Source organism: Euprymna scolopes, chromosome 38, assembly GCF_053919585.1.
Source record: "Euprymna scolopes isolate OS-2025 chromosome 38, ASM5391958v1, whole genome shotgun sequence".
In the NCBI taxonomy this organism is placed as follows: domain Eukaryota; kingdom Metazoa; phylum Mollusca; class Cephalopoda; order Sepiida; family Sepiolidae; genus Euprymna; species Euprymna scolopes.
In genome coordinates, this window is record NC_136519.1 from 14,822,031 (window position 1) to 14,838,148 (window position 16,118).

General features: G+C 32.8%; 1 protein-coding gene across 5 annotated transcripts in view; it reads left to right on the forward strand.

The window, feature by feature from the left end:
- The window catches only part of LOC145263075 (uncharacterized), a 426,101-nt gene that overhangs the window by 104,819 nt on the left and 305,164 nt on the right, over positions 1 to 16,118 (forward strand). The window contains exon 2 of one of the 5 annotated variants that reach the window (XM_080119944.1): positions 13,919 to 14,651. The exons of the other annotated variants lie outside the window; for them this stretch is intronic. Within the exon in view, the coding sequence (XP_079976070.1) occupies positions 13,919 to 13,954 (36 nt within the window). The 3' untranslated portion in view covers positions 13,955 to 14,651. Of the gene's footprint in view, positions 1 to 13,918; positions 14,652 to 16,118 lie in introns of those variants that run through there. 5 annotated transcript variants of the gene reach the window in all.

Consider the following 16,118-nt stretch of genomic DNA (forward strand, 5'->3'; position numbering starts at 1 on the left):
TCAAAAGAAACGGGGTCAAAAAAAAGAGCATTGTCTTCCAAGAAGTGCTGAACTAAAGGAGTAAATTAAAGGTTGACTCTTACAATGTGATTTTATTATTTGTATTGAACTATGTAGCACAATATTATTTTCTACGTATTTTATTAGTATTTATTAATTTATCTCGTTTGAGTCAGTTCTATAAACCCAAATTTGCTGTGTTATTCATTTTTCTGCCCCCCTCCCCTTAAAAAAAATTTTTGTGTGACATACAGAAAAGTATTGGCTTTATGAAAGCATACTTGTTGGTTAAATATATTTCTCATTCCATGGAATTTCCACAGGTCCTGCTAATAATAATGATGATGATGATTACACTTGCGTTTAAGAAAAGTGCGTGTGTTTCCACCAATTCATCAGTTAAAAATTGAATGCCGTATTTGTTTTTCATTTTAAAATCCACAATTTTATTGTAAAGAAATATAATAAAATAGAAATATACATTTAAATATTGGGTAGAATTCATTGAAGCCAGTGCATGTCGAAGGGCTCAACCTTTATGCTGGAACCATTTTGATTTATTCTTGCGCGCTCGTCAGTTTAAGTTCTTTTTGTTTAAAAAAAAAAAATCAACACTATGATTTTCATCTGTTTTTTTTTTTTTTTTTTTTTAAACTGTCGACGTCATCTATATCTTTAAAAAAAATCAATACTTCATCTAGATTTTTTTTTAAAGATCACTGTTGATTGCATCTATATATATTAAAAAAAAATGAACACTATTGACTTAATCTAGATACAAAAAAAAATGAACACTATTGACTTAATCTACATACAAAAAAAAATGAACACTATTGACTTAATCTACATACAAAAAAAAATGAACACTATTGCCTTCATCTACATTTAAAAAATAATTAACACTTCATCTACATCTTAAAATTAATTAACACTATTGACTTCATCTACATCTTAAAAAAATTAACACTATTGACTTCATCTACATTTTTGCAGCCTTCTGTTATACACATAAGTGTTTAAGGAATGTAGTCTTAAAATTGTCTGTATATTATCTGATCTTAACCAACTGTTGGTTTACATCTAATAATTTCACAAACCTATTTAACCCAACTTCTCAATCATATTTTTCTAGTTTCTCCATATCTACTGAATCTCTTCATGCTACTTTAATGATTTTTCTTCCTTTCCCTCCTTCGTAGCTGCTGTTGCATATATCTTTCTTAATGCAAACGCAGGTGAAATGCTCTTTAGTTTTGGTAGGCATTCACTTAGAGATTGCGTTTCAATAAAAGCACTGGTCCACATCAGCTGACTGGCTTGGTGTCAGAAAAAGCATTCACCCTATAAACATCTTGCCTTAATTCATAAGGAATTGTCTCGACAAGGAATGAGAACAAATGCAAGTTGTATCACCGAGCAGTAGAGTGTGAACCACCTAAAATCAATTGTATGGTTCTGCTAGGAGACGATTATTATGCAATGTGACGCAATGGAGTGTGTGAAAATGTATTCAACCATTTGTAAGAAGTTGAATCTAGAAGGTTACAGCAAGTCCTGGGAACATGTTTACCGGAAAGAACAGTTGGAAATAAGTCATACACTATCCACTATAATTATGCCATTCCTACAGCTATGCACCTAAAAACCTATTAAACCTGACACAGTGATATGGTACAAGGAGAAAGAAACGACCTTAGTAGAAATTCGTGTCCCCAATGATGCGGAGTTAATCGGAACTGAGATGAAAAAGATAATGAAATACAAAGGTCTTATGTACGACATAAAAAGAAACTGGAATCTTAGGAAGATCTTCACCATTCCAGTAATTATAGGAGCAACTGGACTCATAATAGAAAAAAGAATCTCCAAACCTACCTGACAAATATACCTGGTGAACCAAGTGCAAGGAATGCAAACAATTGCATTTAAAGTGACTGTTAGAATTTTAAAAATGATCTTCGGTTGGAATGTATTAGAAAGCAGGCAAATGTCTGGCATCGCTGATAGACTTGTACATTTATTTGCGAATTATCATCCTCATCTTCATAGTTTATTTTCACAACTTTCGGCTAACTATTCCTCTGGCCTTCGTTAGGTGGTAAGCTGCGATGGGATGTGAATGCTGAATTTTCTTAATTGTATCCTCAGTAATTACTGTCTTCCATAGTTCTTGTCATCTCACGCTTTGACCAACACCTATGGCCAGCTTTAAGTAGGATTGAAACCGCTATCTTGAGACAATGCTCACCTGGAACCGTAGAGATTCAACATCTCTATCCACAGGTCCCAACGGGCGATCAAGGTTGGATTATTTGGTCTTATATACCCAAGTTTTTTCGTTCTTAGCTGATCTTCAGCATTCTTATCCAGTCGCGGTTTACCACCTGATGAAGATCAGAGAAATAGTTTTTTTTTTTTTTTTTTTATAAAAAAATCGCCACTTATAAAGGAGGCCACTCGAGGGTAAGGGTTCATTGGTTAAAGGGAACATGTGGTAGTAATTGTTAATAGTGGAAATTTGGTAAATTGCATTACTTGAGGGGATGGATCATCAAGAATTTGTTTACGTTGGACTTGAAGATTTCCATATTGTAGTCAGTTGGAAAGCAGGAAAACGAAAGACAGTTCCACAGGTGTGCAGTTCTAAGAAAGAAGCTTTGTTTATGGAATCTACGTTTAGGTTTATGCACAGATAAAGAGTGGGGGAAATTATTGATAGTGATTTCAGCTAGATGAGTGTTTTTCATGAAAGTCAGAACAGGGAAGACCATAGATTGAAGCTCAGACGAGCACTTGCCATGAAAATAACGATAAAGCAGATATAGGCTTGCAACATCTCTTGTGCGAAAGAGGTTGCAGGGAAGAGAAAAGGGCACCTTCTACTAGGCTAGCAAGTCTATTTTGAACTCTGTCAAGGCAGGATAAGCTGCTTTTAGCAGCTTATCCCGCCCAGATGTGGCAACAATACTCCATCTTTGTAGTTGGCTGAAACGTTTCGGAACAATAACTAGAAGATGAGGATGATAGTCTGTAAATAAATAAATTGCTCATCTCAAAAGGATTCCAATAATAACAATAAACTTTTCTTGTGTTATATTTTTTTTTTCTTTTTTTTAACACTTTCAGGGAAGGATTTTAATAGTATCACAAACATTTTCCCATCAGATTGAATGGATGCATCTTATTGAGAAGAGGCTGTATCCATCCATTGATCTAGGTCATTTTATTTTGAAATAACGTAAGTCTAATATATAAAACTCACTATGTCTGTCTGGCTGTCCATATTTTCAAACTCTGTTTTTTTCAAAACAAAAAGTTACAGAGCATTACTAGGTAGCTGAAATGATTGGGTTTTTTTATGGACTGCTTTTTTATGGACTGTTTTTTTATGGACTGTTTTTTTTTTGTATGCATTGTTTTTTTTTTGTATGGATTGTTTTTTTTTGTATGGACTGTTGTTTTTTGTATGGACTGTTTTTTGTATGAACTGTTGTTTTTTGTATGAACTGTTTTTTTTTTGTATGGACTGTTTTTTTTTGTATGGACTGTTTTTTTTTTGTATGGACTGTCTTTTTTTTGTATGGACTGTTTTTTTTTGTATGGACTGTTTTTTTTTGTATGGACTGTCTTTTTTTGCATGGACTGTCTTTTTTGTATGGACTGTCTTTTTTTTTGGGACTGTTTTTTTATGGACTGCTTTTTTATGGACTGTTTTTTTTGTATGGCCTGTTTTTTTTTTGTATGGACTTTTTTTTGTATGGACTTTTTTTGTGTAGACTGTTTTTTTTTGTGTAGACTTTTTTTTTGTGTAGACTGTTTTTTTTTGTGTGGACTGTTTTTTTTGTGTGGACTATTTTTTTTGTGTGGACTGTTTTTTTTTTGTATGGACTGTCTTTTTTATGGACTGTCTTTTTTATGGACTCTTTTTTATGGACTCTTTTTTATGGACTGCTTTTTTATGGACTGCTTTTTTATGGACTGCTTTTTTATGGACTGTTTTTTTTTGTATGGACTGCTTTTTATGGACTGTTTTTTTTTGTATGGACTGTTTTTTTGTATGGACTGTTTTTTTTGTATGGACTGTTTTTTTTTTGTATGGACTGTTTTTTTTTTGTATGGACTGTTTTTTTTTTGTATGGACTGTTTTTTTTATGGACTGTTTTTTTATGGACTGCTTTTTTATGGACTGTTTTTTTTTGTATGGACTGTTTTTTTTTTGTATGGACTGTTTTTTTTGTATGGACTGTTTTTTTTTGTATGGACTGTTTTTTTTGTATGGACTGTTTTTTTTTTTGTATGGACTTTTTTTTGTATGGACTTTTTTTTGTGTAGACTGTTTTTTTTTGTGTAGACTTTTTTTTTGTGTAGACTGTTTTTTTTTGTGTGGACTGTTTTTTTTGTGTGGACTGTTTTTTTTTTGTATGGACTGTCTTTTTTATGGACTGTCTTTTTTATGGACTGCTTCTTTATGGACTGCTTTTTTATGGACTGCTTTTTTATGGACTGCTTTTTTATGGACTGTTTTTTTTGTATGGACTGTTTTTTTTGGATGGACTGTTTTTTTTTGTATGGACTTTTTTTTTGTATGGACTGTTGTTTTTTGTATGGACTGTTTTTTGTATGAACTGTTGTTTTTTGTATGAACTGTTTTTTTTTTGTATGGACTGTTTTTTTTTGTATGGACTGTTTTTTTTTTGTATGGACTGTCTTTTTTTTGTATGGACTGTTTTTTTTTGTATGGACTGTTTTTTTTTTGTATGGACTGTCTTTTTTTGCATGGACTGTCTTTTTTGTATGGACTGTCTTTTTTTTTGGGACTGTTTTTTTATGGACTGCTTTTTTATGGACTGTTTTTTTTGTATGGACTTTTTTTTGTATGGACTTTTTTTGTGTAGACTGTTTTTTTTTGTGTAGACTTTTTTTTTGTGTAGACTGTTTTTTTTTGTGTGGACTGTTTTTTTTGTGTGGACTATTTTTTTTGTGTGGACTGTTTTTTTTTTGTATGGACTGTCTTTTTTATGGACTGTCTTTTTTATGGACTCTTTTTTATGGACTCTTTTTTATGGACTGCTTTTTTATGGACTGCTTTTTTATGGACTGCTTTTTTATGGACTGTTTTTTTTTGTATGGACTGCTTTTTATGGACTGTTTTTTTTTGTATGGACTGTTTTTTTGTATGGACTGTTTTTTTTGTATGGACTGTTTTTTTTTTGTATGGACTGTTTTTTTTTTGTATGGACTGTTTTTTTTATGGACTGTTTTTTTATGGACTGCTTTTTTATGGACTGTTTTTTTTTGTATGGACTGTTTTTTTTTTGTATGGACTGTTTTTTTTGTATGGACTGTTTTTTTTTGTATGGACTGTTTTTTTTGTATGGACTGTTTTTTTTTTTGTATGGACTTTTTTTTGTATGGACTTTTTTTTGTGTAGACTGTTTTTTTTTGTGTAGACTTTTTTTTTGTGTAGACTGTTTTTTTTTGTGTGGACTGTTTTTTTTGTGTGGACTGTTTTTTTTTTGTATGGACTGTCTTTTTTATGGACTGTCTTTTTTATGGACTGCTTCTTTATGGACTGCTTTTTTATGGACTGCTTTTTTATGGACTGCTTTTTTATGGACTGTTTTTTTTTGTATGGACTGTTTTTTTTTGTATGGACTGTTTTTTTTTTTGTATGGACTGTTTTTTTTTTGTATGGACTGTTTTTTTTTTTGTATGGACTGTTTTTTTTTTTGTATGGACTGTTTTTTTTTTTGTATGGACTGTTTTTTTTTTTGTATGGACTGTTTTTTTTTTTGTATGGACTGTTTTTTTTTTTGTATGGACTGTTTTTTTTTGTATGGACTGTTTTTTTTTGTATGGACTGTTTTTTTTGGACTGCTTTTTTTGTATGGGCTGTTTTTTTTTGTATGGACTGTTTTTTTTTTTGTATGGACTGTTTTTTTTTTGTATGGACTTTTTTTTTGTACGGACTTTTTTTTTTGTATGGACTGTTTTTTTATGGACTGCTTTTTTATGGGTCTTTAGCCGGTAAAAATAGTTTTTAAGGGGTCAAAAATGAAAAAAATCGTTATACATTTTGTACATTTATCTTGGTTTATTTTTTATCATTTCGTATGCGTGTCACGTTGGTACAATGGTGACGTCATCAGCTTTGAATGCTACAGTTTTGCTTTCAGTTTCGATTCTAGCTGATGGCACCCAAATACTTTTTTTTTCACTTTTGAAATCACGACTCTTATAATAATGTATATGAAATCTGGACAAATTAAAATATCATATTTAAACGTATTTTACAACCGGGCAAAGCCACCCCCACCTTGCCGCTGGTTTATAATATGATTTTTGTTGCTGAGTGCCCAGATTGGAGGGATGTGTGTTAACAATATCTGAAGAAATTTTGTTGCTGAAATCAAATTTGAGATTTTTTTTTTTTTTTCTTCAAATGTAAATTTTATGAATACTCTGCAAACATTTTTCAGATTTTTATGATTTTAGTTCGGTGTTCATTTGTTTAAGGTCTATTTTTCTTTTCATCTCAATTTGTTTCAATTGGCCATGAAGTAGGGAATTGACAAAAAATGTATTTTTTGTGGCCTTTTTAAAAAATAAATTGAAAATGCAATTTAGTGATTTTTTTTTTTTATTCTCCAAAATTTTTCTCTGTTACTCGTTAAGACAACAAATACAGTGGAATGATGGCACACAAAAACAAAAAACAAAAAACAAAAACAAAAAACAAAAAGACACTGAAAAACCTTAATGTTTTTCTTCCCTATTTTCTTTAGTTTGCATCTTTTCAATCCATAATTGTAACTTTTTTTTTTTTAAAGATTTTCGTAAATATTTATGAGATCTGCTTACTAGGATTTGACAAAAAGAAAAAAAAAAAAAAAATGGCGTCCTGTTTATTCCCTCTCAACCCCGTTTATTTATTTTTAGTTTCCTTGCTACGATGAATAATGCAGTTTAACATTTTCCCAGTTTAGAGTAATGGAAAGATATTAGCTGTTTTTGGCATAAAAGAAGTGTTATAGACAGAATAATCCCGTTGACACACCAGTTCTCGTTAGATCACCGAAGTTCTGTAACGTTTAGCCTGGTCAATGAGTGACCACTTTGGAATTCCAGGTACTATATGTGCTCTCCGCTTATCTCGCAACTGTTTCCAGTAGTCTAGCACTTCCACTTGCCACTGGATTCAAGTAATGCTGATTTAGGAGAAGTGTGGTTGGGATTACACAACCCTTGCCTCAGAATTACATGCACAGCTGCCCTTACAGGGAGTATCCATTTCTCTTGAAACTAAAAAAATCCAAACCGTTAAACATTTTTTAATTAACTGCATTGACCTAGCTCCCCTACGCCAAAAACACTACCGCATTAACAACATTAAAGATCTCTTTGAAAAAATAAATGAAAAAACAATTCTAAATTACTTGAAAGAGGTAAACCTCTCCTCCAAAGTATAAATCTACCAAAAAAAAAAAAAAAAATTTTTCAACCTGAATCTCTTACAGACCTTCCTCCAATCTTACCTTGGCATACTGGAAAATAAAGAACACCTACCTTACTAAGACATCAAAAAAAAAAAAAAAAAATGAACTTATTTGGCCTTAAATGACCATGCAGCTGTTGATAGGCCAATAAACTGAACAAATAGACAAACAATGAAAAAATCCAAGACTTTTTTTTTTCTTTTTTTTTTTTTAATAAGCACAAAAGTGTCAATTTTAGCCATGTTAACCTGAAAGGCACCCATAGGAGGGGGGGGGGCAACCGTAGTTTTCCCAGCAAATCCGTTCTGTTACTTTTGTGAAAAATTTTAAAAAATTCCAAATTCTATTTGAGAAAAGTGCGGACAGATGAACGGACGAACAGACGAGGGTGAATTTAGAGGTCCACCTTCCTTTTCTTTGGGGTGGGGGTGGGTTTGAGAACCAAGAATTTTTATTTTGGAGCTGCCTCTTATCTCTTCTTCTCTTTTATCCCTGGAGATATCCATGAGGAAGAGATGTATATCGGGGAGAGATGGGGTTAATTAAACCATCCATTTCGTCAAAAGTAAAAACTAATGGTTCAAGTAATACCATTTAAGTGAAACGAAAACCGGCAAGATATATTTTATTCACTTATTATTTGTAAAAAAGAAAGAAAAAAGTATATAAACGTGAATTTTGTTTATTTTAACAAAAATTGCAAGCAGAATTTGCCCATTAGTAATATTTCTGATGATGCGACACAAGAATTTGGAGGGGGGGTGTTTTAAGTAAAGAAAATATCCATTAGAACGATATCAAAAGTATTTGGTACCAATATCTTAAAAAAAAAAATATTTTAATGTTATCGAATTATGTAGTCTTACTTCACTTTAAAACCAAATTGTCGACATTAAGTAAAGGAGGGGGAAAAAATGAATGAAAAATCTAAGAATTTATCATAATTACAAAATTCTGTTGTGAAAAGAGATTTTTTTTTTTTCGTTTTTTAAATTATAAAACTACTTACTGCCATTACTTGTGTTGAAACGTACATTGTCATTGTAATTTGATTCGATTTGTTTGTTGGTTTCTATTCATACAGGGTGGTCGCTAGAAAAGCGGGAAATTTGTCAAACAACGAATAATTTTTACAAAGTTTTTCAAAGACAATTGTTATATTATACTCATAGATACTCAAAATGTCGTCCGTGCACTTTACTGCAGCGTCTTAAACTAGAAATCCAAGCTCGACAACAAAAGAACAAAAAAAAAAAAAAAAAAATAGCAATCACACATTTTATTCATGATCTAAGATGATCTTCAAATTTCCCGCTTTTCTAGCAACCACACTGTATTTTACTAGAATTTCTGATATTCATAAATGACCTTTCTGATAAAATTGTTTCTGAGATGGGTATATTTGCTGGCGACATCATACTCTATAACACTTACTAGGGGAAAACAAATGAACACATATCCAAGGCAATAGCAGAGACCCTAGAGAGAGACCTCCAGCCTGTAGTAGAATGGGGATAAAAATGGAGGGTAACATTCAATGCTGCTAAGACTAAGCTTCTTTCCTTTAATAATTACAAGAAACCTTCTCAACCACCAATAGCCATGGCTAATGATACATTACCTGAAAGTACTTTGTTTGAACTCCTCAGCTTAACGTTCACAGGGAACATGAGTTGGAACAGATAAATTGAGGGCATTGCCTGGGCTGCTTGGGGAAAGTGGGCTTTCTCTACCATGCTAGAAAGTTACTTATGCCTGAGAGTATCCTGTGCCTCTACAAGGCCACCATTCACCCATGTATGGGGTATTGTCACATTTTGGCTGGTGCATCTGCTACTAATTTCTCACTCCTGGACAAGGTTCGAAAAGAGTCGCCAACCTGATAGGTTCCGAACTGTCAGCTAGACTTCAACCTCTGTCCCATCAACGAAATGTTGCATCCCTCTACCTATTTTACAAGTATTTTAATGGTAGGTGCTCCGACGAACTGCAAGCCCTTGTACCCTCTCGATGTAAATACCCTCAACAAACCCAACAAGCAGCAAAATCCCACCCCTACGCAGTAGCAATCCCCAGATGCCAGAAAGCCCTCTACTCAATAGTTTCTTCTCTAGAACTACTAGACTTTGGAATTCTCTTCCGGGTTCCTGCTTCCCTGACTGTACTGACAAGCAGAAGTTCAAGTGTAATGTAAACAGACATCTTGCTGCTGAATTTAAAAAAAAAACGTTTGTCTAAAATATATTCGGTTTATTGGAAAGAGCATAAAATTTCACATTAACTCTGAAAATATCGTAAAAATAGAATCAATAGAAAAACTTTGATGGATTTTTAAAGTTTAAAAATTGAAAAATTCTGAACTCATTCAATTAATTTCATTACTGTTTTTTTTTAAATATAAAAGAAATAATATTTCTATTACTTTTTATACAACTTTAATAGTTTATTTTGAAGGTATAATCCATAAAGAAAATAAACAACCCACTTTTGAAAGAGAAATTACAAGTTTTTTTTTTTTATATTTTATTTGCAGTTTCGTGTTAGGGGTGTCAAAAATTCCTACGAAAATTCTGATACACCTTGTGATATGCTGTAAAACACTGAATAAATATTTGAAGATATAAAGAACTTGAAACACAAACATTTTTTTTTTTTTACCAAAATGACTAGATTCCGTATTAAACAATCCCAAAAAGGTTGATATGCCGTAAAACCAAACAACCATACTATCTATTACAAATATTTTTAGTTCATCACTTGGTTTCATTTCTGTTGAACGTCACCTGAGCATGACTCTGCATTGTGCTCTGTTGAAAATAAAACAAATTGTTATCCCCATCTCCTCTTTTTCTGTCTCTTTCTCAGTATATTAATGTAATTTCCCACGTGTATTCATCTATTGTTATAAAGTCTGAACTATGGAAAGACTTCAACCTTGGACAAATGACTGGCCATGCCAGTTACATTATAATGGCTAGAGCAAGTTTGGTGCCTGTTGTCTAACAAATAAAATTATATTGATATTCAGAAGTCTAGAAAGTCAATATAAGTAATTAAAAAAAAATACTAACTCTCGATAATATAACGCCTTCATTAGAAATAGAATCATATTGCAAATTTACTCGCATTTTAACACATTTCATGCATTTACTTTTTTATTTTTGTATTAAAAATTTAATTAAATTTTAATGCAAACTATATTTCAACTATAAATATATTTATTCACATAATTTTGTTTATAAATAAAAAAATAAATAAAATATTTAATCATTAAACCACGATTCGGCATAAAATAACCGAACAAGGGTGGACATACCGTTAAAAAAAAAAAAAAAAAATAGAATCAGTTTGTGTTTTTCCTTTTGTTTTTCGTGGCATGGTGTCACTAAAGCAATAAAGTCCGTGTGATGTTTTCATCTATTAAAGATCAAGAGGTATGTATGTCTTAAGCCCGAAACGAATTAGAATTTTTTTTTTTTTTTTTTTTTTTTTGTCTCCTCGATATAAGTGTTCTTTAAATTGGAATTCACTAAATAATAATGATAAATATTGATTTTTAAACTCTCTATCGTGCTAGAAAGTTACTTACGTCTAAGAGGTCACCATTCACCCAGGTATGATGTATTGTTGCTACATTTAGGCTGGTGCATCTGCTACTAGTCTTTCACTCTTGGACAGGGTTCAAAAGAGAGTCGCCAACCTAATAAGTCCTCCTTCAACTGCTGTCCCATCGATGAAATGTTGCACCCTCCGCCTGTTTTACGAGTATTTTCAAATGGGTGCTCCGACGAACTACAAGCCTTTGTACCTCCTTGATGTAAATACCCCCGACAAGCAGCAAAGTCCACCCCTATACAGTAATGATCCCCAGATGCCAGAAAGCCTTCTACACTAATAGTAATAATAATTTTTCCCTAGCACTTTTTTTTTTTTTTTTTTTTTACACAGTGATCACCACTTATCAAGGCCCGGAAGCCACTCAGGGATAAGGGTTATTGCAAGTACATTACGTTAGTGTGGAGATTTGATGAAGTGTTTACTTAAGGGGGCGGTTCATTAGGAATTTGTTAACGTTGGACTTGAAGACATCCAAGTTGTAGTCCGGTGGGAAGCAGGCAGACGGAACAGAGTTCCACAGGCGTGCAGTTCTAAGACTAGCAATGCTAGACTTTGGAATTCCCTTCTGGGTACCAGTTTTCCTTACTGTACTGACATGCAGAAGTTCAAGTATAATGTAAACATATTTTGCTGCTCAACTCTCTACATAACCCCTGCACATTATGTCCCAGATAGTAGCCCCCTATATCAAAGTTGCACTTTGCCTTGTTTGGGGTGAAAATGCAATAAATTTCACTTATTTAAAAATACAGAAAAATCCTTATCATTCAAACGCTACCGTGTTTGAATATATGGTTAAGTGTTAGTTTTAATCATTTAGGACTGCTTTAAAGCTTCACCGTTCACTCATTTTGCGACTAAATTTTAAACAATTTCTACAGTTATAGGTCACCTTCTCAGCTATATTTTGAAATAAACATTTTCAATTTTCTGTTCATTAAAACAAGTTATAATAAAATTACTGGTGTTCAAAAGTCCTCAGAATTAGTAAGGAACGTGAGAGACGATTTCTTCTGATTGGCTGTTGGTTATCATAGCAACTTTTTCGTCATCTACATCTTCATAAATGTCGCTCACATGCCATCTTATTTGGGTTATGTATAGAGAGTTAACAAAAGTGATGCTCTGTGCCGTTTAGGGCTGATAATATTTCGCTTACGACATCACCCGTTAATTCTCTTTTGTTTTTTTTGTTTTTTTGTCCCTTTCTGTTTATTTACTTAATTACGTCTTTTATTTGATTTTTTTTTTCATTTAGTCAATTTAAAATGTTGGTAATTTTTTTATGGATTGTTGACAATGCGTATGATATTGAACACAAAAAAGAAAATATTATTTCAAAGTAACTCATGGAAAAATCATGGATTAAATAGAAAAATGCGAGCATTAAAAGTAATATGGTTAAGATTAGACTTAGAAAAGTAAAAGGACTAGTTGTTAAAACTGGAAAAGCATTAAGAATTTATATATGTTAAATTGACTTACAAAAAAAAAAAATTAATGCTGCAATGTATTAAGTTATAAATTTATTATATTTTTTACCAGAGTATCTTGTCTGTTTCTTTTCCAGTTTTAACTAGTCCTTTTACTTTTCTGAGCTTTATCTTAACCATATTACTTTTCATGCTTGCATTTTTTTATCTAATAATGTATGTACTTATCAAAGAACGAAGATATCATATTCTAAAAATCATGTGGATTTGGCTAGTAACTTTTCTATTTGGCTTGTAAACGAAAATGTTTACTTGTCCAAGGTCAATTAAAGATAAATTTGTCTGTAAAGCCCTGAATAACTAATACGTGCATAGCTAAAACTCTTCAAACTTCAGTATTATATCAATCGCAGAAAATGCTATTTTTAAGTTCTAAGCATTACAGACTAACAAAGTTGCTATCTCAGAATTGCAGATTGACAAAATCGTTATTTCAAACTTAAGCATAGCATAAATAAAGATGGTTGCGTGCATTAAAAAAAATAATATATCCACTCTTTCTGCTAATTTGACAATGAAAATTTTAAACAGAAGCATGATAGACCTACAAACAAACTGAGAGAGCCTCTTAAATGTATGAATGCATCTAAAAATTGGTGGCAGTGAAGAGGGGAAATTTTGCCAAAAAGAACCAAAGTAATTGAAACAATGGAAGCTGCTTACTTGAGCCGTAATCAGATTCCATCACCAAAACTTGTTGCCAGCATGACATTTGACCAAACTTTTTAATATTTACACATTGTATTTTTGAGATGAGGATTGATTAATCATATTATTTGGATTCTTCGGATTACTGTTCTCATCTTGCTATTTTTAGAACATTTCGGTCAGTGTGACCTCTGACCGTCTTCGGGTATATCTTGTTGAACTCTGGAATCTTCTTGTAGAACTCAGAATTTTTTTTGTCTTGGAATTTTGAATGGAACCCTTTACTTAAACCATTCTCTCTTGAATGGGTAGAACTCCTAAGGAATTCGCAATTACATTTTGAGTGTCGCCCGCACTGAGGATTGAACCTTCAACCTTCAGAAGAGTGTAACTTACAACTGAATATTACCAAGTGCTTTATATGTTAGGCCCAGGTCCTTGGGACAAGATACACTTGAAGAATTTCACAGGTTACATTGATCGAACATCGTGAAAATAACACTCAAGATGTGGACTGTAATCCAAAGAATACAAATAATATGTATTTGCATAATGATTTTCCAAAAGGACATTTTATTAATTAACTCTTATTTGTTGAATGTATTTTTGATTTATGTTCCCAATTGGTTGCATATTTTATAGTTTCTTTTTCTTTGGTTTCAGGTAAGTTTTTCCTGGGACATTCCCCATTTGGATTAACAAGTAAGAGATGGAAATTTTTATGATGGTAATGTTTTTTGTAGATACAAGAGCTGTTAGTCAGGCATAATTTTATAACAAGAACTAAATGAAGGTTTGTTTGTGTCGACTCTAACCTCCACTTTATCTAAATGCATGCCTCACCTGTTATACTTACTTAACGACCAAAGATATTTTTTTACTTAGGAGTCATCACTTATCAAGGTCCGAAGGCCACTTGAGGATAAAAGTTAATGAATGTAAAGGTGATAGTGTAGTAATCATTAATGGTGTTAATTGGGTAAAATTTGATTATTTATGGGAACAGCCCAACAAGAATTTGTTTACATTGGATTCGAAGGCTACCATGTTATATTCAACTGAGAAGCAGGCCAGCAGAACAGTTTTCCACAGACGGGCAGTTCTGGGAAAGAAGCTTTGTTGATGGAATCAGCGTCTAGATTTAGGCATTGATAGAGAGTGAAGGAAATATGTTCAGAATTTTTATAGTAAATAAAACAAACAAGAAACAAACAAAGCATAAGTTGTCTCCCCCTGCAATCACTATTACTTAAGTAAGTTTATTGAATATCGGCTCTGGAATACCAGAAATAGCACCTAATTAGAAGAAATATAACTCAACTAGTTAACAAAGATCCGCATATGTCCAGAATATAAATATCCGGTGATTTCATGTAAAAAAAAAAAAAAAAAAAAACCCTGCAAAGGTCATTAGCAAAGATTACCTATCGATTGAAATACACTAATGATTAAATCTATTATATAAAAGCGAAAGTGTGTGTGTGTATGCCTGTAAAAGGCTTTTTTCGCTGGATTTCTTGGTCGGCTCACTCCTTAAAACTTTTTATGTCACGTCTAAATGATAATATCTAAGAGTTACGAATGGGGGTCGTGTGTGTATTTAATTTGCCCGACTTTTACCAGCTCGCCGCGTCTTCGAAAAGCGAATGATCTGGGTTGCAGCGCAAAACTAGGTCAGACATCACACCACTTCCTCGCACCTGTTTATTTCGCTTTATAAACTGTCACTTAACATGCTTATCAGTTCCTCTCCCCTCGTGGCCGAGATGGTTAGTTGTCTGGCTTGTTTTCCCTTTCGTTTTCACCTTCGCGTCAAGGCTTCGGGGTTCAATCCTACCTTCCTACTAAAACTTTTTTCATTTACCCAGCAAACATTTTTTTTTTTTTTTTTTTAGCGCACACACACACACACCTCCAAACACCCAGGCAACGCCGGTTACCCCCCCCCCCGCTAGTCTATTATATAAAAGGCAAAATGTGTGTTTATGTCTGCCAAAAACTTTTGACATGCGTAACAAACATTGACAAAATTGATATCGTTAGAAAGATCAATCTCTCGGACGACAAATATGTAAAAATTGGCCAAAAAGATGAATTCTTTGACTGTCAACTGGGCCGTTTTTTTGCAAGGCGGGGGGTCATTTTTTTCTGTTGACATTTTTGCAAAGTCATTCACGTATTGTGATCTCAATGTATGTTTAAAACACGTTAGCGAGACAGCTTTTTTTTCTTTTTTTTTTCTTACCTCCTTTTCCTCTTTCGCATTACAGGGTCGAGCCTGGCTACTGTGGCTGATTTTTTTTTTTGCTTTTTTTTTCCTTTTTTTTTTCCTTTTTTTTTATTGGACTCACGCGGGCACTCATTATTTTTATTTATTTATTTTTTCTTTTTTTTTTTTTTTAAGGGGTTGGTTGCGTAATAGCCTAACTATACTACCTCTCCACACCCAGACAATGCTGGGTACCCATGCTAGTAAACAATAAAATGGATGGCAGCTACATCCGTAGAGGGCATGATTGCATTGACAGCATAGGCGAAGCAACCCCCCCCCCCAAATGTTATGAGCTGTCCTAAATTGAAATCTTACAGTCTGCTGGCTAGTGAATTTGAGAGATTAACTTTCGTTAATTCCCGTGTTCTACTTGTCTACCATAATCGAGTGATAAAAAAATATCTCATTTTTATGCAATGTTTCTTGTCCTCTGAAGAACTACGGTAATGCACAAGTTCATTTGAAAAGAAGACAAAACGTCAAGGGCACTACGATCCTTCTTCTCGTTCAAACAACAGGATTTTAAGATAATGCTAACACTGATCATGAGTTTTGTAGTTTAAATTGAAGAGTTTGGAAGAAGTCAATCGA